The following is a 26,590-nucleotide window of genomic DNA, read 5'->3' as shown; positions in this document are numbered from 1 at the left end:
GAATCTTGTAAGTAGGGCCTACTAACTTATTTATGTGGTTTTGATGTTAGGTATCATTATTCTTAGTGTCCTGACTTTCATCTTCTTTCTTCCTTTACATCTATCTATCAGACAATTTTCTTGTTTTCATATTGTCTTCTCCATGTTATATTTCTATCACTAAATAAAGGTCTTAGCTCCCATTTGAACGCTTAATAAGTAGCCTTCTTTCTCCTACCTTTACGATGTTACTTATGATTTGTAGTAGTTGGAGTTGCTAGTAGGAACCTAGGCTATGGAATTGTCTTCTCTTTTTAGGGAGGAGAGCGGGCAAGGGTTCAAATGTTTAGGGATAGTTTCTAATAGATTTTCTTGTAGCTCCTCTTCTTTCCTTTGAGAGTAGAGATTTCACACGGTTGGTTCATGAATGGAATACCAAAGACTTGCTTCTCATTGTGAAGTGAACTCCTTGTTGGGTTAACGTGAGCCAGATTCAGTTAATATGAGCCCGCCTAAGCCAAAACGAATAGAGACGCTAACGTGAGCCTCACTTAAATGAAAAATAAGACAAAAAAGATATTCGCAATTTCAATTTGCCCTTTCCCAAATTTTACAAACCCTAACAACGCCTTCTAACGGACGACCACCATAATTACTACGCAATTTTTTCTTCTGCAATGCGTTTCTCCTCCGTCTTCCTTCGCCTCCACCACCACCACAATCACTCCCTTTTTCTTACCTATTCCTCCTGTCGCTTGTTCCCCTTCCTTCTCCTCCTCCTCCATCCAATGATAGCAACGTTAAGTCTGAAAACACTCAACCGGGTTGGGTGGTTCGTGTGGACATGGTCGACGAGCTCATTAGCTAATATACTTCATACACTATATCTATTCTGCATCGGGTTTTTCTTGATGTTAGAGACAGGTTAATGCCAATATGTAAGAGAATCTTGTAAGTAGGTCTTACTAACTTATTTATGCGGTTTTGATCCTAGGTATCATTATCCTTAGCATCTTGACTTTCATCTTCTTTCTTCTCTTACATCTATCTATCAGACAATCTTCTTGTTTTCATATTGTCTTCTTCCTGTGATATTTCTATCATTAAATAGAGGTCTTAGCTCCCTTTTGAATGCCTGATAAGTAGCCTTCTTTTTCCTGCCATTAGGATGTTACTTATGATTGGTAAGAGTTGCTAGTAGGAAGCTAGGCTATGAAATTGTCTCCTCTTTTTAGGGAGGAGATGGGGCACGGTTTCAAATGTCTAAGGACAGTTTCTAATAGATTTTCTTGTAACTCCAATTCCTCTTCTTTCCTTTGGGAGTAGGGATTTCACACGGTTGGTTCATGAATGGAATACCTGAGACTTGCTTCTTGTTGTGAAGTGAACTCCTTGTTGGGCTAACATGAGCTGGATTCAGCTAACGTGAGCCCGCCTAAGCTAAAACGGATAGAGACGCTAACGTGAGCTACGCTAAAATGAAAAATAAGACAAAAAAGTTTCTCGCAATTTCAATTTGTCCTGTCCCGAATTTTACAAACCCTAACAGTACTTCTAAAGGACGACCACCATAATTACTACGCAATCTTTTCTTCTACAATGCGTTTTCCTCCATCTTCCTTCATCCCTACCACTACCGTCACTCCCTCTTTCTTACCCCCTCCTCCTGCCACCTATTCTCGTTCCTTCCCTCCCCCCATCTTTCTCCTTCATCCGATGTCAATGATGTTGAGTCTTAAAACAATCAACTGAGTTTGGTGATTTATGTGAACATGGTCGACAAGTTGATTAGCTCATATACTTTATACACTACATCCATTCTGCATCGGGTTTTGCTTGATGTTAGAGACGGGTTAATGTCAATTCATAGGAGAATCTTGTAAGTAGTGCTTACTAACTTATTTATGCGGTTTTGATCCTAGATATCTTTATTCTTAGTGTTTTGACTTCCATCTTCTTTCTTCCCTTACATCTATCTATCTGAGAATCTTCTTGTTTTCATATTGTTTTCTCCATGCTATCTTTCTATCACTAAATAGAGTTCCTAGCTCCCATTTGAACGCCTGATAAGTAGCATTCTTTTTCCTACCTTTAGGATGTTACTTATGATTGGTAGTTGGAGTTGCTAGTAGAAAGTTAGGCTATGGAATTGTCTTCTCTTTTAGGGAAGAGAGCGGGCAAGGATTCAAATGTCTAATGTTAGTTTCTAATAGATTTTCTTGTAACTCTTCTTTTTTCCCTTAGGAGTAAGGCTTTCAGATGGTTGGTTCGTGAATGGAATACCTGAGACTTGCTCATTGTTGTGAAGTGAACTCTTTGTTAGGCTAACGTGAGTCCACCTGAACCAAAAGGAACATATATGCTAATGTGAGTCATGCTCAAATGAAAAATAAGCCAAAAAAAATTCTCTCAATTTCAATTTGCCTTGTCCCAAATTTTACAAACCCTAATAGCGCCTTCTAACCGACGTCCACCATAATTACTACGCAATCCTTTCATTTGCAATGAGTTTCTCTTCTGTCTTCCTTCGCCCCGACCACTACCATCACTCCTTCTTTCTTACCCCCATCTCCTGCCTCCTATTCTCCTTCCTTCTGCCTATTCTCCTTCCTTCTGTCTCCCCCCCCCCCCCCCTCCCCCCCCCCCCCCCCCCCCCCCCCCCCCCCCCCCCTCTCTTTCTCCTTCATCCGATGACAGTGACATTGAGTCTTAAAACAATCAACCAGGTTTGGTGGTTCATGTGAACATGGTCGACGAGTTGATTAGCTCATATACTTCATACACAACTTTTATTCTGCATCAAGTTTTGCTTGATGTTAAAGATGGGTTAATGCCAATTCATAGGAGAATCTTGTAAGTAGTGCTTACTAACTTATTTATGCGGTTTTGATCCTAGATATCTTTATTCTTAGTTTCCTGACTTCCATCTTCTTTCTTCCTTAGCATCTATCTATCTGAGAATCTTCTTGTTTTCATATTGTTTTCTCCATGCTATCTTTCTATCACTAAATAGAGTTCCTAGCTCCCATTTGAATGCCTAATAAGTAGCCTTCTTTTTCCTGCCTTTAGGATGTTACTTATGATTGGTAGTAGTTGGAGTTGCTAGTAGGAAGCTAGGCAATGAAATTGTCTTCTCTTTTAGGGAGAAGAGCGGGCAAGGATTCAAATGTCTAATGTCAGTTTCTAATAGATTTTCTTGTAGCTCATCTTTTTCCCCTTGGGAGTAGGGCTTTCGAATGGTTGGTTCGTGAATGGAATACGCTAATGTGAGTCGTGCTCAAATGAAAAATAAGCCAAAAAAAATTCTCGCAATTTCAATTTGCCTTGTCCCAAATTTTACAAACTCTAATCGCGCCTTCTAACAAACAACCACCATAATTACTATGCAATTCTTTCATCTGCAATGCGTTTCTCTTATGTCTTCCTTCACCCCAACCACCACTGTCACTCCCTCTTTCTTGCCCCTTCCTTCTGCCGCCTATTCTCATTTTTTACAAACTCTAATCGCGCCTTCTAACCAACGACCACCATAATTACTATGCAATCCTTTCATCTGCAATGCGTTTCTCTTATGTCTTCATTCACCCCAACCACCACTGTCACTCCCTCTTTCTTGCCCCCTCCTTCTGCCACCTATTCTCCTTTTTTACAAACTCTAATCGTGCCTTCTAACCAACGACCACCATAATTACTATGCAATCATTTCATCTGCAATGCGTTTCTCTTATGTCTTCCTTCACCCCAACTACCACTGTCACTCCCTCTTTCTTGCCCCATCCTTTTGCGCCTTTTCCTTCCTTCCGTCCCCCCCCCCCCCCCCCCTCTCTTCTCCTCTCCTCTCCTCCTCCTCTTCTTCCATCCATCCAATGATAGCAACGTTGGGTCTGAAAACAATCAACTAGGTTTGGTGGTTCGTGTGGACATGGTCGACGAGTTGACCAGCTCGTATACTTCATACATTACATTCATTCTGCATTGGTTGTTACTTGATGTTAGAGACGGGTTAATATCAATACATAGGAGAATCTTATAAGTAGTGCTTACTAACTTATTAATATAGTTTTGGTCTTAGGTATCATTATTTTTAATGTCCTGACTTCCACCTTCTTTCTTTCTTTGCATTTATCTATCAGACAATCTTCTTGTTTTCATATTGTCTTCTCCTTGTTCTATTTCTATCACTAAATAGAGGTTTTAGCTCCAATTTGAATGCTTGATAAGTAGCATTCTTTTTCCTACATTTAGGATGTTACTTATGATTTACAGTAGTTGGAGTTGCCAGTAGGAAGCTAGGCTATGGAATTGTCTTCTCTTTTTAGGGAAGAGAAAGGGCAAGGTTTCAAATGTCTAGAGACAGTTTTTAATAGATTTTCTTGTAGCTCATCTTCTTTCCTTTTTAATAGATTTTCTTGTAGCTCATCTTCTTTCCTTCGGGATTAGGGATTTCACACGATTGGTTCGTGAATGGAATACCTAAGACTTGCTCCTTGTTGTGAAGTGAACTCTTTGTTGGGCTAATGTGAGTCAGATTCAGCTAACGTGAGCCTGCCTAAACCAAAAAGAACAGAGACACTAACGTGAGCTGTGCTCAAATGAAAAAAAAAAAAAACAAAAAAAATTCCCCCAATTTCAATTTGCCTTGTCCCAAATTTTACAAACCCTAAAAACGCCTTCTTATGAATGACCACCATAATTACTATGCAATCTTTTCTTCTGCAATGCGTTGCTCCTTCCTCTTCCTTCGCCCCCACCACCATCGTCACTCCCTCTTTCTTTCCCCTCCTCCCGCCGCTTATTCTCCTTCCTTCCCTCCCCCTTTCTCCTCCTACTCCTTCTCCTCCATCTGATCATAGCGATGTCAAGTCTAAAAAAAATGAATCGAGTTGGGTGGTTCGTGTAGACATGGTCGACGAGTTGAATAGCTCATGTACTTCATACACTACATCCATTCTACGTTAGGTTTTGCTTGATGTTAAAGACAGGTTAATGCCAATACATAGGAGAATCTTGTAAGTAGTGCTTACTAACTTATTTATACGGTTTTGATCTTAGGTATCATTATTCTTAGCGTCCTGACTTCCATCTTCTTTCTTCCCTTGCATCATCTATCATACTAGGGATGGGCACGGGCACGGGCCGGAGACAGGGGTCCCCGATCCCAGCCCGAAGCCCGTTCGGGGAATCCTCGAAAAAAGCATGTTCCCCAAACAGGGAATTCGTGGATCCGAATTCCCCGTTTGGGGGTTTTCTGTCTTTTTGTATATTTATTAGTTTTATTATCATTTTCTCCAAATTATATATCAACAAAAAAATAAAAAAAATATATAATATACATATTAAACATAAAGACCATATCATCAAAAAAGAAATTAAATCTATAATGTACATATTAAATATAAAAACCATCATACTAAATTGATAATATATTACAATATGTGGCATATCTATAATCAAAAGATTCAGAACATGACAGTATCAAGATTCAAAATATGAGCTGCCAAAAAGACCCACCCCACAATCCACATCAGTACTTCAGTAGATTCAATACATTACAGTATCAACTATCAAGATTCAACAACCAACAGATAGCACCTGACATTCCATTTCCATGTGCAACCCACAAACAACCTGTAGACAAAATTTAGATTATTACAAACCTAAAAAAAATCTAAACCATATTAAATTGCATACAATTAAAATATGGAGAAATAAACCTGTCACATATGAAATCCAAAACTTTTCAACAAAAGTATCTATATCATCAAAATTATTCCACTTCAATTTCCTTCTAAACAAGTAAAAAATATAAATTAGATGATATTTAAGTAACATGTATACAAATTTTAACTATCATACAAATGATTAAAGAAGAGGAAAGAAAAAGAATATATTACAAAATACAAATCTATAATACTTGATCGTCTGCATCATTGTCATCATAAATTGATGAACCATATCCTAGCCCTGGGCCTAACATAACAATAAAAATAAACATTAACAACTAGCATATGTTAATAGGTTTTTTTAATTTTTAATGTAGAAGAAACAAAAATTTCTTTTTATTTACTTTTGATGTCAGCCTATTTCCAATTCCTTAGACACATCAATGCCTTTATTATATCAGAATGAAGCCTATTACGATGTGGACTCACCATGTTGCCAACAATGCTAAATGCAGACTCAAAAGCAACGGTGGACACTAGAACAGCTAGGATATCTCGAGCAATCCTTTGTAGGATATGATATTTGGACCCAAATGTCCTCCACCAAGTCAATAAATCAAAGCCTGAAGTTCTAGGAATAATTTTCTCCTCTAAGTAAGAATCCAACTCAGACTTTCCTTGGCCAACACTAGATTCTTCCCGCAAACATTATCTAAACTAGCCATTACCCCCATCTTTTCAAAATCAGCCTGAGAAGAGCTACTAGAGGATACAGTGAAACTATAAGATTGATGTGTTTGGCAGCCTCGATGGTTACTCTGATGCTGAACATACAAATCATTACATAATCTCCAAATCCTCATAATCTCATCTACACCATCCTTTCCATAGAGCAAAGGAAAAAAGAAATCTAACAACTTTGTTTTAAACCTAGGGTCTAAAACCATTGCAATCCCCATGACACCATGAATCACACTCCAATACTTTTTTAACTTTTCGTCCATCTGAGTTGCCATCTTCCCCACCAAATCATCCTTATCTGTTAGCATTTTAGTCACATGAAATCTAATTTCACAAATCTTTGGAAAATAAGAATTGGCAGTGGGTTTTTCCGTTGCAGAGAATACAAGTGTGGTATCATAAAATATTTCTAGCTTCTCACTGATATTTTCTACAAACTCCCATTCTTCATTACTTGGTAAACATCTATAATTTTGATCTTGAAACTTTAAACGCCTAAATACCACTTTATAAATGAAAGTTGTTTGAAACATCAAATACGTTGAATTCCAACGTGTTTTACAATCAAGACCTAGCTTCTTTACGCTTGGAATGCCTGCATGACGTGCCATTTCCACAAATTTTTGCTCCCTTTTAGGCGATGCCGTCCAATAGGAAACAGTTTTACGGATTTTGGATATTGCTACTCCAATAATCGATAATCCATCCTGAACAGCTAAATTGAGAATATGCGCACAACAACGCATATGACAAAATTCGCCATGTAACATAAGGGTGGAACGTTGAAGCTCACCTAAAATATCTTAGACAACCACATCATTGGTGGAGCAATTGTCAATCGTCAATGCGGACAGCTTCGAATCAATGTTCCACTCATAAAAGCAGTCTATCAATGCCGTAGAAAGCATATCTCTAGTATGTGGGCAACGCACATGTACAAACCTACAATATAAATTGTAGATAATTAATATTTTAATTTATCTTAAAAATTTACAAAGAAATAAAAACAATGAAACATAAAAATTAAAAAACATAATACCTTAAAAGTTGATTATGCAATACCCAATTATCATCGATAAAGTGCACTGTGATGGTCATATATCCTTTGTTTTGGTTGATGGCAATCCACAAATCAGTAGTGATGGCAACTCTACTCCGATTCTTGCTTAACATTTTCATGGGCTTCTCCTTCTCAACTTCATACATCTTCATAATGTCCCTCTTAATAGTTCTCCTAAAGACAATATTGAAGGAGGGTGAAATAGTGTTGTAGAATTTTCTAAACCCCAGATCGTCAACCATGGTCAACGAATACTCATGAAGAATAATCATATTAGCAAAGATCATCTCTCCCCGCCTGTTGATCTAAATGGTAATTGCTTAATGTCTTTATGGAATCTTGTTTTTGCATCCCCGCAAGCATCATTTGTGATACATCTTGATTCTTTCACCTTGCACAAATTTTATAATGATCATGCAAATGCCTTGTTCCATTTTTAGAACCACCAACGAGCTGCCGATGACAATAATTACACTCTGCCTTTTCCTTCCCATCAACTAAGACTTTTTTGAAATGTTGCCATACAACTGACCTAAGCTTTCCAGTTCCAGTGACATAAGTTTCCTCTGGGGGAAGCGGGGGAAGGGTTAAACCAGGCCAGTTTGCACTTTGCACGTGCAAACTGCAGAGCAGATGCAAAAGCAAACTGCAGTGCGGTTTGCTTGGCAATGTGCATTGTAGTTCACACTTTGCAGTTTGCACTTTGCCAGATGAAAAAGCAAACTGTAATGCAGGTGCAAACATAAACTGCAATTACTAAATATTCAAGCACATAAAATCTTTAATCACAGCACATGAACCAATCTAAACCCTTAAACCCCTCATAAAATCTTTAATCATAACTCAATTAATCTAAACCCTTAAACCCCACACAAAATCTTCCAGTATAACTACAGTGCATAACTCAATCAAACAATCTAAATGGCACATAAAATTTTCACTCATACAAACCAAAACTGATGAAAGCCTAAAACTTTAAAGGAAAACAAACCTATTTTTCTTGAATCTTGAGTTCTTAACGCAAAAGGCATGGAGAAAGAAGAGGTGAAGAGGTGAAGAGGTGAAGAGCCATCGATGAAATGTGGAGGCCGGAATTGGTGAAGAGGCGGTGATATTCTGGATTTCCGGTGAAGGTTTGACGATGAAGAGAAGAGGCACACCAGGCAGCAACTTTTTTCAAGATTGGGTATTTAGGGTTTCACTTTCAAACTTTGATTACTTGGGTCTCTCGTGAGTTGAATGGATTTGGGCATAATTTGTGTTTATAAAGGAAGGGCAAAATTGTTATTATGAAAACATAACAAGGGAAAATGGTAATTATGTAATGGAAAGATGGAATTGAAAATTTGAAATTCATTGAAAATGAAGGACAAGGTCTTGGTCCATACTCCATTACTCCACAAGGTGTCAAGGACTTTATTATAAATTATAATGATTAAAAAGAATTATAATGATTTATACATTTATTATAATCAATAGCGAATCCAAAAATTTCTGTTAGGGTAGGCCAAAATAAAACTAATTACACATTAATATTTTTTTTTCAATTAACAGTTTTGTTAGGGTAGGCCAAAATCCAGAAATTATACATATTAGTATTTTTTTGTTAAAATGCCCACCCTCAACAAGTGTTGGATCCGCCCCTAATTAATGATTATAATGAATCCAAATATCAAAATGATAATTATAATACATTATACATATATATAAATATATTATATATTAACAGTATAATATTATGCATTATTGTATTAAGTAATAAGTATTAACATATATAATGTCTCTTTAATATATAATGTATTATATATGATACATTATACATATATATTATAATAAATTTTAAATAAATAACTACCATATATATTATAATAAATTCTAAATAAATAGCTATCACAATATAACAAAGGCAATTAGGTAATATAATTTAAATAATGATTGAATGAGGGACAAAAAAAAATGAATTATTGATTCATTATAATCAATCAAAACAACAAATAATATATTACATATATATTATGTATTAACGTAAGATTATAGATAATAGCATATTACGTATAAATTATAATGTACAACATATATATGTTATATACATTATACATATATAGTATATATCATATATAATATACAATGTATAATGTATAATGTCAAATGTATACCATATATAATGTATAATGTATAATACATATACTATATATATATTACAAATATTTATAATGATTTATTATATTTAATCTAGTTTTATTTATTACCTATTTATATATAGTTTCATAAAATCATAAAATACTTACACAATTATAATTTGTCATTGTATAATGTATAATTGATTTTCAAATATTAAAATTATTATAAGTATATATATTAATTTTCAAATATTAAAATTAATATAGGTATATATGATTGATTTTTAATTATTAAAATTAAAATTAATATATATATATATATATATATACGGGTTGGGTCGGGGCAGGCAGGGGCAAAACCTATCCCAGTCTCAGCCTCGACCCATCCCCGAATTCTAGGGCTAATCTTAGGCCCGATCCTGGCCCAAAGCCCGAACGATTCAGGGAAAATCCACCCTGTTTGGGTCGGGTCGGGTCGGGTCCGGTCCCCGTGGGGCCAGGCTTTGTGTCCATCCCTATATCAGACAATCTTCTTATTTTTATATTGTCTTGTCCCTAGTATCTTTCTATCACTAAATAGAGGTGTTAGCTCCCATTTGAATACCTGATAAGTAGTCTTCTTTTTCCTACCTTTAAGATGTTATTTATGTCTAGTAGTAGTTGGAGTTGCTAGTAGGAAGCTAGGCTATGGAATTGTTATTTCTTTTTAGGGAGGAGAGCAGGTAAGGTTTCAAATGTCTAGGGACATCTTCTAATTGATTTTCTTGTAGCTCCTCTTCTTTCCCTTGGGAGTAGGGATTTCAAACGGTTGGTTCATGAATGGAATACCTAAAACTTGTTTTTTGTTGTAAAGTGAACTCCCTGTTAGACAAAGGTGAGCCAAATTCAGTTAACGTGAGCCTGCCTAAGCCAATACGAGCAGAGACTCTAACGTGAGCCACGCTAAAATGAAAAATAAGACAAATAAATTCTTGAAATTTCAATTTGCCTTGTCCTAAATTTTACAAATCCTAACAGCGCCTTCTAACGGACGACCACCATAATTACTACACAATCTTTTCTTCTGCAATGCGTTTCTTCTCCGTCTTCCTTCACCCCCACCACCATTGTCACTCCCTCTTTCTTACCCCCTCATCCCACTGTTTATTCTACTTCCTTCCCTCCCCACTCCTCCTTCTCCTCCATCCGATAATAGCGACGTTGAGTTTGAAAATAATCAATCAGATTGGGTGGTTCATGTGGACATGGTTGACAAGCTGATTAGCTAATATACTTCATACATTACATCCATTCTGCATCGGGTTTTGCCTAATATATGTTAGCGATGGGTTAATATCAATAGCCCAATACATAAGAGAATCTTTTAAGTAGTGCCTACTAACTTATTTATGCGGTTTTGATCCTAGGTATCATTATTCTTAGTGTCCTGACTTCCATCTTCTTTCTTCCCTTGCATCTATCTATCAGACAATCTTCTTTTTTTCATATTGCCTTCTCCTTGCTATCTTTCTATCACTAAATTGAGGTCTTAGCTCCCTTTTTAATGCCTAATAAGTAGCCTTCTTTTTCTTGCCTTTAGGATTTTACATATGAATGGTAGTAGTGGGAGTTCCTAGTAGGAAGCTAGGCTATGTAAATGTCTTCTCTTTTTAGGGAAGAAAGCGGGTAAGGTTTCAAATGTCTATGAACAATTTCTAATAGATTTTTTTGTAGCTCCTCTTCTTTCCTTTAGGAGTAGGGATTTCACACGGTTGGTTTGTGAATGGAATACCTAAGACTTACTCCTTGTTGTGAAGTGAACTCTCTTTTTATAACCAGTTAAGATATATCAAAGAATATATTAAATCTAACTATCTCTTTATAGTAGGTCCTTTTGCTAGGGGAATGTAGTCTGGTCATAGATCTACTGATTTCTAGATGTTTCAGTCTTCCTTCAAGTTCTGTTTGTTTTATAAGGACTAATTGTTGGGTCATTTGCTTGAGTCTACTAATAAGTCATAAGTCTGTCCAAGTTGTCTGCTTTATTAAGCTCTCTATTCAGTTCATCTAGTATTAGATAGACTATTCCATTTCATTCATTCTAGGTACAAAACCATCGACTTTCATTGATGTAAGCCCTTTTATCCTGATCTACCTTAGCGGGGCGTTGATTCAAGGTCTTCTACGACTCGTCTATGCCATCATAGTACTTAGAGCAGGGCATCACAAGATTGGGTGAGGGAGAATGTAACATATCCCACATCGAAAAGGAAATTTTTTTTTTGGGATTGGGGGGTGGGGTGGGGGGGGGGGGGGGCTGTTGTCTTGGGTTTATAAAGGGGTGAATCCTTTTGGGGTGTGAAACTCCCTACGTCTCACTTATTCTCTTTTTTCCTCCTCTTTCTCCTCCATTCGAGGATAGTGACATTGAGTCTGAAAATAATCACTCGGGTCAGGCGGTCCGTGTGGATCTAGGCGACGAGATTATTAGATCTTATACATCCAACACTACATACGTTTTTTACCAACTGTTGCTTGACATTAGAGACGGGGTAATACTTGTACATATAAGGATATTGTAAGTAGTGGCTTATTAACTTATATATATGACTGATTTTGATCCTATAATGTTAATTTTTTTTTCTGAATTTTACTACAAATTTAAAATACATGGGTTGGGCCTTTCTTCGAAAAACCTTGCGAAAATTATTATTTAGTTGCTGCAGAGGTTAGAGTTAGTACTAGTGAACTAACATGCCCTATTTACATTACAGGCTATTGTTAATCTTGCTATCATTATTTCACTTGCATTCTTTTAATTATTAATAAACTTTTGTTCTTTGGTTCCAAGTCATGGCTAGATACCATCTACATGGAACAAATACCGTGGTTGATTCCTTGCTTCGAATGGCATAGGTAAAATGAGAGAAAATATTACTCCCTTCTCTCATTTATGTGAAATTCACCACATGATCTTTCTTGCACGGTTTCTCTTTAAGTCATCCATTAATTTCAATGGATGCAAACCTTACGTACGTGTATTATGCTAGTGCAGACTAGATGTATGTATTATAAGTTAATGCTCATTTGAACTAAAGCTATTATGCTTGGATGAATTATTTTCTTAACTAAATATGTTTTTCTTTAACTGAAATAATACATGATTTGATAAATTGTGACGTAGCGGATTAGTTGTAGGGCGATTAGATCTCAACAATTAGGCTAGAATAGGGTGATTGTGGTTAGAACAACAGAAGATAATTAGGTTTAATGTGCTAAGTGTTGGCTTTTAATATGTACTTTATGATATTGCTGCTTAATACTTAAAGCCTTAAATGGTTAATAATTTCCTCAAACTACAACTTACCTCCAGTTATCCTTAGAGAAACATTGCTTCAACCTTTCTCTGTAGATTGATTATTCAAAAACATAATTGCTTATTCTCATGAATCACTTTGCTTCATATTTCTCCTTCTTTGCTTTGAGTTCTTAAAGATCATTTGTTTTCTTTAATTTTTTGTTGTGTAGCCACTAACTGAAGCAATGATATTGGCAGACTTAGAGCTAGATACTGTAAGTGCTATTTCTTGTTTCATAATCATTTATAATTCGCATGCTTTAATGATCATTAATATATTTATGCATCGTATTTGATCTCATGGTAGGTGAATTTTGTCCCAAACTTTGACACAAGTTTTGCGGTTAATCCTTTCAGAGACAGTTTATTTTCTATGATATGAACGGAATATCATGTGTTCCATTAGCATTGCAGCTCTCACAGAGATATTGTGTCAGTTATATGCGATTTAGTTTAGGCCAAGATTTTGGATTTAACGTTCAAGTATGAGATCTCGACCCAGCTTCGTTCGATATGACACTTACCTGATTAGTTTTTTGTGAGGAGCCTACGTGCTCTTTTTGTGCCGTTTATGGATGTTTACATGTTTTGATTAAGATTTTTTGTCTTCACTTGAGGTATGTCCCTTATATATTTATACATTGATTTTGTCTCATTTATTTAATTCTTATCTTATCCAAAAAAAAAAAAGTTTCAAACCCTTTTCTTACCTTTACTCCCGCTGCTTATTCTCCTTCCTCCTCGTCCTCCTCGTCCTCCTCCTCCTCCTCCATCCGTGGATAGATGCGTATCTGAGCGATGAGATAATTAGATCTTATACATCTTACACTACATCCGTTTTTCATCGACTGTTGTCTAACGTTAGAGACGAGTTAATGCTTGCACATAGGATGATAAGTTACATTCCCCCCAATATTTATCAAATTTATCTTTATCTTCTTTTCCATGTCTTGAATGAACTCATTGACATCTTCTGACTTGGAATCCAACAATATTTTAACCCTACAAACTTCATTAAGAAATTTATTTGAAGTTGGGTAGTCACTACTGGAGATGACTTTAGTTGCATTGTTGAAAATTGACAAAACCTCACAAACTTGCTCCACTTTCGCCCAATCTCCTGGGCTTGGACAAGAATTATAATTCGGCTCCCTTTCTCTGAATATTAAAAAAACCTCTTAGAACTTAAGTGATGTTGCCAACATCTAAAAGGTGGAAATCCAACTCGTCCTACAATCGAGAATGAGTTTTCAATAAGGCTAATGCAAGTGTTGCACTATCTCACAAAAAAAAACTTACAACCAGCTCTCCAATTAATTGATATAGGAAACAATATCATGTATGTCTTGAATGATATGCTTAATTTGGGAAAGAAAATCTTGAACCATAAGATTCAAGATTTGTGCTGTGCATCGAACATGGAAGAGTTTATCTCCACAATGTAGCTCCCTAGTTCTAGGAAATTTTTCCCTCAAAATCCTTATTGCCACATCATTGCTTGAAGAATTATCAACTGAGATGGTGTAGATCTTGTTTTCAATCCCCCATTCCATCAAACACTTATATATTGAATCCACAATTTGGATCCAACCATGGGAGGAGTTATATAGACAAAGTTGAGAACACGTTTCCTCAACCGCCAATTATTATCTATAAAGTGCCCAAGGATAACCATATACTCAATCTTCTAGTTGTTTGAATTCAACAAATCCATAGTCAAACTTGTTTTATTAACCCCCATCAACAAAGTCTTCAACTTCTTCTTCTCTAACTCATACACCTTCATACAATAGCTTTTAAGTGTATAGCATGATATCTTTTCCTAATTTGGCATCCCACATTTTTGCATGTTGTTAAAACCCTCCTCCTCCACAATTGAAAACGAGTGCTCATGCATAAGCACCCCATGTGCAGCTAGTCATCTCATCCTTATCATAACAAACTTGCCATGTGTAAGAGTAGGCACCACACTTCCCTCTCCCTCAACACCTGAATCTACATGCTGAAAAGTAATCTGTTGTTGCCTATGAAGAATTATTTGCCTCACACAACTCTTCAAATGCCTTGCAAAATGAGTAGTGCTCCTGGTTGTTGTAATTTTCCACTTCAACTTACAATCTTTATTTTAAGACTTGGACCGGATTGGCCGGTCTGACCGGTTCGACTGGGACTCGACCTTAACTCCGGTCTGAGTTAACATGAAAACCGGAAAAGGCATAAAAATCGCTTTAGACCAGTGGAATAGTACAAAACCATTGGTCCGACCAGTCTGGATCTTAAAACGGTTCACTATTTTGGGGTAATCTGATCCCTAATTTTTAAACCAAATTCACAACACCGTTTCATTCTCTATGTCATTGTGCCAGCAAGTATTCTCCATTTTATTTCAATATCATTTTCATCTCTAAAGACCAAATTGCATCTTCCATTTTCATCTTCTATTCTTCTTCACTTACACTAAAATCTACAGTGTAAAGAAGAAGAAGTAAGGGAAGGGGAAGGAAGAAGAAAGAGAAGAGGAGACAAAGAAGAAGAATAGAGGAAGGAAGAAGATTAGAAGAAAGAGAAGAGGAGACAAAGAGAAAGAGGAAGGAAGAAGAAAGAGAAGAGAAAAAAATTACCAGAGAAAGAGGGGAAAGGGATAAAAGAAAGAAGAAAGTGACGGGGAGAGAAAAAAAGGAGAGAAGAAATTGATGGGGAGAGAGAAAAAAAGGAGAAAGATGAAAGTGATGGGGAGAGAGAAAAAAATAATTAATAATAAAAGTTGCAAGTTATTTCATACATATAGGGACTCATGCGTCCATTTTAGGGGTGTATTTATAGGTTTTCAAACTTATAAGGACTGAAAAAATTGTTCAGGAATGTGTATGTTGTATACCGGTTGGATCGGTCAACTTAGAAACCAGCCCCTTGACCGAGTTAAGGAGCGGTCTGGTTTTTAAAACAATGCTTACAATGGATGCACTCAACCTTTTTCGTTTTGTCAAGTAGAACCATCCCTCTAAAATCATCCCAAATAGCAGATGTCTTAGCTCTTTTTTTTTTCTTTTTTTTTTTTTGAAATGGATTGTAAACTATGTTAGGCAGGCTAGTGGCAGTGGCAGCGACAACAGTTGCACTTCCATCCATTTGATTTGTAGTGGGACCTTTAGTAGCAACAGTAGTTGTCTCATTCAAATTTTGTGATTCACGATCTTCAAGTGCTGCAATGGATAGAAGTGTGGTTCAACTTGGCGATAAGTCGACCATAACTTGTTCAATCATAAAGAAAAAAAAAAATTAATGTAAAGAAAGAGAAGCCATAAGCCATATAGTACTAAAGAAAAAAAATTAATGTAAGCAATCATGCAAGCACAGCAGCATGTTGTAATAGTGCGAGCGCAACTGTTTTGGGATTTTACCCAAATAGTTGGTGGGCAACATGTTTTGCCCTTTTTCCAGGTTATTACTTCTTTGGTTCAACCCATTACACAACCATTCCATTCCACTCCACACCACAAGACAACCACACCACACTTACACAACACAATCATACATTCATGTGTTTGTATCATAGAACAAGTGAAGTCCCTGGGGTGGCTGTGTCGTCGCCGACGGATTAGCGGGAGAACTGACTGGTCGGAGTCTTGAAGACAGAGAAGCGTCGATGGTGAGTAGTGGTGCAACTTGTGAGTGGTGAATGAAGTGGACGAAAATAGGGTGGTTGTGTTTGTGCAATTGCAATTACACTGGAAATTGAATGAGTTTTTTTTTTTTTTTTTTTTTTAAGGTTTCAAATTCAATCGAAATGGGAAGTGGGAAATAGGAATAATTGAAATAGGAAGTTGGGAATAATCGAAAATATTTTTTTACATTTTGGGAAATATAAATATCTAACCCTTCACAGTTGTAAAAACTTACATATGTACCCCTATTAAAGCCCTAAAACATCATAACTCCCCCTCATAGTTTTAAACACTGACATATGACCCTGGAAAGTATCTCGAGCCATAGTAGGCTTGTGAGCCCTCGAGTCGAGCCATAAATGACTCGAGATAGGCTTGATTTGTGTCTTAGGCCGCTCGAGATCAAGATCGGCTTGTGAAATCTCGAGCCGATCTCGAGCTTGACCTGAGTCGAGCTCGAGCCGGTTGCGAGCAAGTCGGTTCGGGTCACAACCCTAGTTTTGAATTGCAAATACAAAGAAGGAAAAGAAGGGAGATGAAAAGAAAAGAAAAAAGGTCAGAAGGAATTTTTTCTTTTTTTTTTTTTTTTTTTTTTTTATGGAAAAGAAAAGGTAAGGTTAAGTGAATATGAGGGTTAAAAAGGTCATTTTTTGATAATCTATGACCGAAGTTATAATGGAAGTTGACGGGCGGGTGATATTTTCATAATTTTCAAAACATTAGCGGTGGTTTATGTGTAATAACCCTAAGGGGGCGTTTGGTTGGGGGTTATGTGAGATTACTTGGGTTATATCATCTTTTATTACTTGATTACCATGTTTGGTTGTCAAGTAATATAAGATACCGGTAATCTTCAAATACCAATAGTAGTTACTATTGGTAATATCGGAGGTAATCTGATTACCTCCATTTTCTTAGGTATTCTGAGATTACCAGAGTTATCTTTTTTTGTTACAATTTTATCCCTTATTAATAAAAATTTTGGACAATAATACCCCTACTTTAAAACAAATTTACATTAATATTCTATTTCAATTTTACCCTTGTTTAATTAAAATTTGGACAATAATGCCTTTATATTTAAAATAATTTACAGACCACCACTAGATCCCAGCCACCACCACCACTACCACCTAGCCACCACCGCCGACAACGGGCCAACCACCATGGACTGCTGTCGAGAAATTGTCAGAGTCCCTAAAAAAGAACGGGATTCTGTGGGAGGCTCCGAGAGGCTTCGTATCAGGTCAGATCTGGCCGGAAATGGCCATAACTATTCTGGCCATTTCCGGCCAGATCGATGGAACTGACCGTTAACGGCCAGATCTATTCTGGCTAGCCAGGTCCATAGCCGTTAACAGCCAGGTATCTGGCCTGATATGGCCATTTTCGGTCATCAATATGGCCAGAAACGACCATATTGAAGCCTCTTGGTCATAGTGAGGTACTCACGGGGACTCTCGGAAACTTTCGACGGTGGTTTGCGGTGGCGGCAGGAGGTGGGGGTGATTTCATCATAAATTAAAGTTTTATATAAGCGGGGGTGTTTTAGCTAAATCTGAAATATTGGGGGTTAAAAGAAATTATTCAAAAATTAATATTATATTAATATTTAAAAGGGGGACAATTTAGTAATTTAAATAACATACCCACCAATTTATTCGCCATAACCAAACATGTTAATATAACATACCCACCAACTAACCAAACACACTTTCTTAAAGATTTTCAGTAATCTTTCAAGGTAATCTATCTTTCTAGTAATCCAACATTTCTAGTAATCTAACATTCTTGAACCAAACGCCCCTAGTCTCAGTGTTTAAGTTTTAGTTTCTAAAACACCAGGGTAGTACAACGACCGATTAAACACACATAAAAATAGGCCTAAAATTGGGCCTGGGTATAAAATTAGTTTTCACTTAGGGGGCGTTTGGTTGGGGGTTAAGTTGGATTACTAGGGTAATGTCATCTTATATTACTTGATTACCATGTTTGGTTGTCAAGTAATATAAGATACCGGTAATCTTCAAATACTAATAGTAGTTACTATTGGTAATATCTGAGGTAATCTGATTAGCTCCATTTTCTTAGGTATTTTGAGATTACCAGTGTTATCTTTTTTTGTTACAATTTTATCCCTTATTAATAAAAAATTTGGACAATAATACCCCTACTTTAAAACAAATTTACATTAATATCCTATTTCAATTTTACCCTTGTTTAATTAAAATTTTGGACAATAATGCCCTTATATTTAAAATTATTTACAGATCACCACTGCCACCCAGCACCACCGTCGACAGTGGGCCAACCACCACGAACCACCGCCGGAAAATCACCGGAGTCCCTAAAAAAGAAGAAAATTCTGTGGGAGGCTTCGCTATGGCCGTTTCCGACCATATTGATGGCCGAAAACGGCCATATCAAGCCAGATCTGGCTGGAAATGACCAGATCTATTCTGGCCATTTCCGGCCAGATCGATGGATCTGGCCACTAACGGCCAGTTCTGGACCAGATCTGGCCGTTAACGGCCACGAACATGGCCATTAACCGCCAGATCTGGTCCAGATCTGGCCGATAATGGTCAGGAATCTAGCTGTTTTCGGCTATCAATATGGTTGGAAACGGTCATATCGAAGCCTCCCGGAGCCTCCCACATAATTTTCTTCTTTTTTAGGGACTTCGGCGATTTTCCGGTGGTAGTTCGTGGTGGTGGCAGGAGGTGGGGGTGATTTTATCATAAATTAAAGTTTTATATAAGCAGGGGTGTTTTAGCTAAATCTGAAATATTAGGGGTTAAAAAGATTATTTAAAAATTAATAATAAAAATAATATTATATTAATATTTAAAAGGAAGACAATTTAGTAATTTAAATAATATACCCACCAATTTATTCCTCATAACTAAACATATTAATATAACAAATCCACCAACTAGCTAAATATATTTTCTAAAAAATTTTCAGTAATCTGGTAATCTATATTTTCAGTAATCCAATATTCTCAATAATCTAACATTCTTTCGTCAAAAGCCCCCTTATTACAATCGTCTGTGCATATTAAAATATTTTCATCTCTTTCCGTTGATTCTCCCACCAATCCCTGGCTCTGCAATTAACTAACCTCACCCACTTGTTCAACTACAAAAGGCTACATTCATGAAACAGTCAAAATTCCAAACCTTTTGATTCCTTCAAAACAGATCACAACACCTCCAACTCACTCTCACTCTCTTTTAACTTCACTATGCGAAAGCGACCGCAAGCCGCTTCGGCGGTGCCACCGCCCAGCGCCACCGAACCGACTCACGAAGAAATTAAGACCGTTAACAACTTTCACCTGAGGAGCGCGCAGAGGTCGGGGTTTGTATGGACGGTTTTACTTGCGTTGTTTATGTACAGATCTTGGGGCGTTTACTATTATCAGTATGATTCCATGCCTCCGCCGCTGAGTTCTGAGCAGGCCGGCAAGAGAGGCTTCTCTGAGATTGCGGCCATGGAACATGTAAAGGCGTTGACTCAATTGGGCCCGCATCCTGTTGGTTCCGACGCCCTTGATCGCGCCGTGCAGGTTCGTTTCATTTCATTTTATAATATTGTCAATGTTATCGTGTTTGTTAGACCGTTGAAAATAAAAATGGTAACTTTTATAATGATGAACTTTTCAGTTCTGCAGCTTAAGTCCTCTCAATGAAGTTTAAAAGTTACATGTTACTGATATGATGTAATTTTTTATCTTTTAATCTTAATTAACATTATTTTGTATTAATATTTTTGCTGCCAAACAGTTGGCCCCCTGTGGATTGTGCAACTCTTGTTGTTTCTTTATTAATGTTGCGTTTTTTATCAATATGGTGAGGGGTGATCTTTTTTCTGCAATAATGATGTAGGTGTCATAGTTTAACATTCTTTTCACCACAGTATGTTTTGGCAGAAGCAGAAAATATTAAGAAAACTGCTCATTGGGAAGTTGATGTGGAAGTGGACTTTTTCAATGCAAAATCTGGTGCAAATCGTTTGGTCAGTGGCGTCTTTAAGGGAAGAACACTTATTTATTCAGACCTAAAGCATGTCGTTGTCAGATTTACCCCAAAATATGCATCAGAGGCAGCAGAAAATGCCATTCTGGTCTCTTCTCACATTGACACCGTTTTTGCTGCGTATGATTTCTCCACTTCTTTAATCTTTTGGGCAGTTCTTTGACTACTGTCTATATGGAATGGTGCTTTTTTCTGTTTATTCTTGAATGTAACAATCTCTGTTTATAACTAATTGATTCAAGGTGCCTGTCTTGGTTCAGGGAAGGGGCGGGTGACTGTAGTTCATGTGTCGCTGTTATGCTGGAACTTGCTCGAGCAACGTCTCAATGGGCTCATGGATTTAAGAATGCTCTCATATTCTTGTTTAATACAGGGGAGGAGGAGGGTCTAAATGGTGCTCATAGTTTCATAACTCAGGTTGAAGCATATTAAATTTGTATGCTGAATGGAATCCTAAACCCAAATTTGTTTTTTGACTTAGTGTTCACTGCTATTTAGTAGTTCATAAGATGATATGACATGTCTGTGTGCCCCAATTAATTCAGTGCTTGGTCTGTGGGAGGTGCATGTAATTGCTTATTTCGCTTTTTTCTTTTCTGAACATAAAAGAGTGTTTGTTACTTAATAATCAAAGCTCATACTTTTCCATGAGAATCATATCTTATATGTATTAAGGTTTCAATTTTTTGATGTAGCATCCCTGGAGTACAACTATTCGCATGGCTATTGATTTAGAGGCTATGGGTATTGGAGGGAAGTCTAGCATTTTCCAGGTGAATTTTTGTTAATAATGCATTTTTATTTTATTTTCATTTATTAGACTGCATATGGTTGTGAACTTTTCAACTGAAAGGCTTCATGCGGATAGTGGTGATGCATTTGATTAGAGATTTTTTTTTTACGAAGACTTAGTCGTTAAGTAGGTCTGTGTCAAGCTTTCATTTATTTAATGCCATTATTGTTGACATGATTACACATCTAAAACCATCTTTCCCTATATTTTCTTTTGAATTGTGTGTCTACATAGTTTCCAAGTCCATAGTGGGGCTGTTTTGCTTGGTGAGGTTGTATTTAAAGTAATATAGTGAAGGAAAGCATCTAGGGAACTCATACTAACTACTATGAGCTTATCTCTTCTATTTGATTCTTGGATTGGCATATTATCTGATTGTTGACATGCTGGAAACACTTCTCACACATGCCTTGTTTTTCCACAACTAACTTGTATGCCTCACAGTTTAATGTGACTTTGTGTAGCTGACAAAAAACCACTGACTGCTGAATTAAGTTACTTGTCAAATTCCAATTTCTGTCCTTACTATTTTTGTTAGCCTAGACAGTGCTGAAAGAAAAGCTTGTCATTTTATTCTATGGATAATGCAAAATCCATCTTTTGTATTCTGACCTCGAATTAATATGAATACTGTAAGATGCTGATCATTCATGAATTATGTATGCTTTGAATGCAGAATAGCATGCTTCTTTTTTTTTTTTTTTTGTTTCTTAGCTTCTCATTTCCTTTTTTTTTTATCATCTCATCTTGAACTAGATGGATCAAATAATCACGAGTCAACAGCTTCATATATTTTCCAAGAATTTTTTATTTATTTATTCTTTAAGTTGTCAGTTAAGCACATTTTCTCCACTTATATTTTGCTTCTTGTTTTGTAGGCTGGTCCTGATCCATGGGCTATTGAGACCTTTGCCTCAGTAGCAAAATACCCTTCTGGTCAGATAATAGCACAGGTTAGTGGATCCATTTTTCACAGTTTTTTTCTTCCACTGCACTTTTAGTTTTTTCTGTATGCTTGTGCTACCAGCAACATTTTATCCTGAGAACTTTGATGTTGCAGGATTTTTTTTCTTCTGGAGCCATTACATCTTCAACTGATTTCCAGATATACAAAGAGATAGCTGGTCTTTCAGGCCTTGACTTTGCATACACAGATAGAAGTGCAGTATATCACACCAAGGTGTGTCTTCTATATATTATTCTTTTCCCCTACTAGCAGTGGTTTTTTTTTTTTGGTGGGGGGGGGGGGGGGGGGGGGGGTAAACTCCATTTATTCTAGTGGGTATAGCAGGCAGGCTTATATTTCTTGTTTCAATAGAATTCCTTATGAATGTTGTTTCCATCTACTTTTGTCTAAAATAATCAAGTTATTAGTGAAGTACCAAAATTAAGAAATTTCCTCTTGTGCGAAATTATAGGGGATTTTCATGAACTTAATTGTATCTTGACCTAGAATACTGATTATAACTTGAATATTTTACATTTGCAGAATGACAAATTAGATCTATTAAAATCAGGGTCTCTTCAGCATCTAGGAGAAAATATGCTTGCGTTTCTGCTTCAGAGTGCTTCATCCTCTCATCTTCCAGGAAGCAATGCAGTGGAAGAAGAGGGAAAAACTGACCATGAGAGCGCTGTATTCTTTGACATTTTGGTAATTTGGTACCTTTGTAACTGCTAAAATCTTGAACACTGTCGTAAACCGGCTGTCCGCTCTCCACCTTTCTGCTCTCTGTCATGAGTAGTGGGGTGGTTGTGTGAGGCATTCTGCTATCCTGAAATGACATTTGCTATGTTAGTTTCTAACTCTTTTTCTATCTCAGGGGACTTACATGATCTTATACCGTCAGCGTTTTGGAAATTTGCTTCACAAGTCAGTGATAATGCAATCACTTCTGATATGGGCTGCATCATTGGTTATGGGAGGTTATCCAGCTGCAGTTTCATTGGCCTTGTCCTGTTTGAGTGCTATCCTCATGTGGGTGTTTTCAATTAGTTTTTCTGTTCTCATTGCCTTCATTTTACCCCAAATTTCTTCATCCCCAGTGCCCTATGTGGCAAGCCCCTGGTTGGTGGTTGGGTTGTTTGCTGCACCTGCTTTCCTTGGGGCTTTAACTGGTCAACATTTGGGTTATATTATTCTGAAAACATATCTTGCGAAAGTATATTCCAAGCGGAAGCAGTTATCACCTGATATTCAAGCTGAGTTGATCAAGTTAGAGGCTGAAAGATGGCTCTTTAAAGCTGGTTTTGTTCAGTGGTTCATCCTTCTAGTGATGGGAAACTATTATAAAATTGGATCCTCTTATTTGGCTCTAGTTTGGTTAGCACCTCCTGCATCTGCATGTAAGTTTGCAGTAACAGCTCTCGGCTACTAGAATGTAGACAATACTTTTTTTTGCTTGAGATGAATTGAGTGTTGGATATCATGATTTCATCAAAATATTTATATGAGATTTATGAGTTATGATCATGTGGATGCTGTATCCATGTCATATGTTCAATTCATTATTCCAAGTGGCTGCTTCGAAGTAATTTTTTATATTGGATATACAGATGGCTTGCTTGAAGCAACGCTGACCCCAGCCCGGTTACCAAGGCCACTTAAACTCGCGACTCTGCTCATGGGCCTGGCTATACCAATTTTAATTTCTGCTGGAAACTTTATTCGATTGGCTGTCACAGTTGTTGCAATTTTGGTTCGAATTGATGGGTAAAACTTTCTTTACTGATGTCAATTATTTGATGTCTAAGTAGGTAAAAAAAATTCATGCATTTTTTGTTCAAATTCTTTCATACACTTCATTTTTTCATTGGTTGTTTAGCAAGCTAAATTTCTAAGTAGCACATAGTTATCAATGGCACAAGTTACACAGGTCTCTTAGAGCCTACAAGCAAGGTGCATCATGGAGGTGCTCACCCCCAAGAAAGATAAAACATTAATTTACATCAAATGTTCAGAGTTGTATGTAATCAGTAAAACCAGTTACATATAACGTCTATTGTGTATGCTGGACTGCCTTAGTACAGTCCATTTAAGCTATGTTTTCTTCAGCAGTTATTGCACCCCAGCAACCATAATTGGATGAGAAGTCAATTTGAATATCTTCACACTTGCACCTCTGAAAGTTGAATTACATTGTCATACGCTAGTTGTGAATTTAATGACTTCATTTGTCAGTTGATCCTGCTCTGCATTCATGTGCAGGAACCCAGGTGGCACCCCTGAGTGGCTGGGAAGTGTAATAGTTGCGGTTGTTATTTCTATTTTCATATGCCTAACTCTGGTGTATCTCCTTTCATATATTCATCTTTCAGGTATGCATATTTCTTTGCATATGACACTGACAATTTTTGTTCGTCACAATTGGTGCTACCATTAGATAGGGTGTCAGTTGCATAATTGTGAAGCAATTTTGGTGTATTCAAACCAACGTCCCACTGTTAGCCATTGGGTATAATTGTAGCATGTTCAGGTCTAAGGTTGGAAGTACATTTATCACAATGTCTCCCTTGATTCTCACCATTTTTGTTTTAGTTGTTAATTGGGAATTCTTCCTTTTTGTTTTTGCTTTCATGTTGTAATTGATTGTTGTGTAAAATTGATGTATAGGTGCAAAAAGACCAATTGTCCTTGCAACATGTGTTCTGTTCAGCCTCTCACTCATACTGGTGTTATCTGGTACCGTTCCACCATTCACCGAAGACACTTCCAGAGCTGTGAATGTAAGTTACATGAATACTTGGTAAACATGCCTTTGCCATTTTGTTGGTTCTGACATGGCTAAAAAGTAACTGAGATGAGCTGCAAAGTTTGTCTACCTTGGTAGTTGTCTCTATAGTTACTGCATATTCTTTTGAGTGCTCTAGGCTCTAGCTTTCCAATTCACCAAATAGTGGTCATCACTTTATTAAATGTGGTCATTGCTTTCTAATGTGAGATTCAATTAACCTAGTTATGCTATGTTTTAATGGTGATTAATATTTTATGATTTTCAGGTTGTGCATGTTGTAGATGCAACTGGAAAATTTGGTGCAAAGCCAGAACCTAGCTCATATATAGCTTTATTTTCTTCTACTCCTGGAAAGTTAACAAAGGAGGTTGAACAGATGAAAGAAGGCTTCATTTGTGGTCAAGATAAGGTTGTTGATTTCGTTACTTTGTCGATGGAATACGGTTGTTTGACCTATGATGACACTGAAGGTGGGTGGAGCCAGTCAGATATTCCCACAATACATGCTAATTACGAATCCAAAGTTGATGAAAGAATCACACAAGTTTCAATTGATACCAAGGATTCCGTCCGGTGGTCTCTTGCTATCAATGCTGAGGAAATAGAAGATTTCACTTTCAAAGGTATAATGTACTTTTGTCAATGTGCACCCTTCTCCTTGTGCCTAGCTTACTGTTCTGTGTGCTCCATTCTAATCCTACTTACCTGAACTTGTATCTCTTATCCTTGAATGCACAGACGATTCAGGGGAGTTAGTTCCACGCGACAAAAAGAGCAGCATGGATGGATGGTTTATAATCCAATATTCAGGAGGAAAGAATGCACCAACAATGTTTGATCTGAATCTTTTCTGGGTGAAAAATTCTACGCGATCATCTCAAAATGTAGACAGAAACAGTAAAGAAGAGCATCTCCTTCTAAAGCTGAGAACAGACTTCGACCGATTAACACCACGAGTAGAAAATGTACTTTCCAAGCTTCCTTCATGGTGTTCGTTGTTTGGGAAGTCAACATCTCCTCAAACTTTATCCTTCTTAAACAGTCTTCCTGTTAATTACTAGGTAATTGGCAGAAAATAAGAAAGATTTACAAAACCCTGATGTAATCATACAGTGTTAGATGTAAACAAAGTTAGATCATTGTGTTTATTATAGAAATTATTATTGTATTAGAGGATATAATAAGTTAACATATGAGTTTGAGGAGTGAAAATCTTGGAATTTTTTTTTCTTTGGTTTTGTAATTTGTACTGAAAATGAACTTTAATGATAAAGAAAAGTTTATTGTTGAAGCATTCATGTCATGTGCCGCTTTCAGGTGGGTGTGTTTGGTTTATTATTTTGGATAGTATTTTGAAAATAATACTGGATAGTTGAATAGGGGAGTATTACGAGGTAAAATTTAAAAATTTCTAAAAAATCTCATAGGTTTGCTAATTTAATTAAACATCCCAATAGA

General features: G+C 36.8%; 1 protein-coding gene across 1 annotated transcript; it reads left to right on the top strand.

Annotated features, from left to right (window-relative positions):
- The first annotated feature begins 19,609 nt into the window (after window positions 1-19,609).
- On the top strand, window positions 19,610-26,344 carry LOC116109822 (endoplasmic reticulum metallopeptidase 1). The gene is made up of 13 exons (XM_031396057.1): window positions 19,610-20,136; window positions 20,487-20,725; window positions 20,866-21,022; window positions 21,301-21,378; window positions 22,277-22,351; window positions 22,459-22,578; window positions 22,888-23,052; window positions 23,222-23,744; window positions 23,955-24,111; window positions 24,607-24,716; window positions 25,012-25,124; window positions 25,398-25,755; window positions 25,871-26,344. The coding sequence occupies exons 1-13, from the start codon at window positions 19,813-19,815 to the stop codon at window positions 26,191-26,193; spliced, it is 2,742 nt and encodes a 913-aa protein (XP_031251917.1). The 5' UTR covers window positions 19,610-19,812; the 3' UTR covers window positions 26,194-26,344.
- The last annotated feature ends 246 nt before the right edge of the window (window positions 26,345-26,590 follow it).

The sequence above is a fragment of the Pistacia vera genome, unplaced genomic scaffold (genome assembly GCF_008641045.1).
Source record: "Pistacia vera cultivar Batoury unplaced genomic scaffold, PisVer_v2 Contig59, whole genome shotgun sequence".
In the NCBI taxonomy this organism is placed as follows: domain Eukaryota; kingdom Viridiplantae; phylum Streptophyta; class Magnoliopsida; order Sapindales; family Anacardiaceae; genus Pistacia; species Pistacia vera.
Note: the sequence above shows the minus strand (reverse complement) of the source record. Positions and strands in the feature narration are given on the sequence as shown.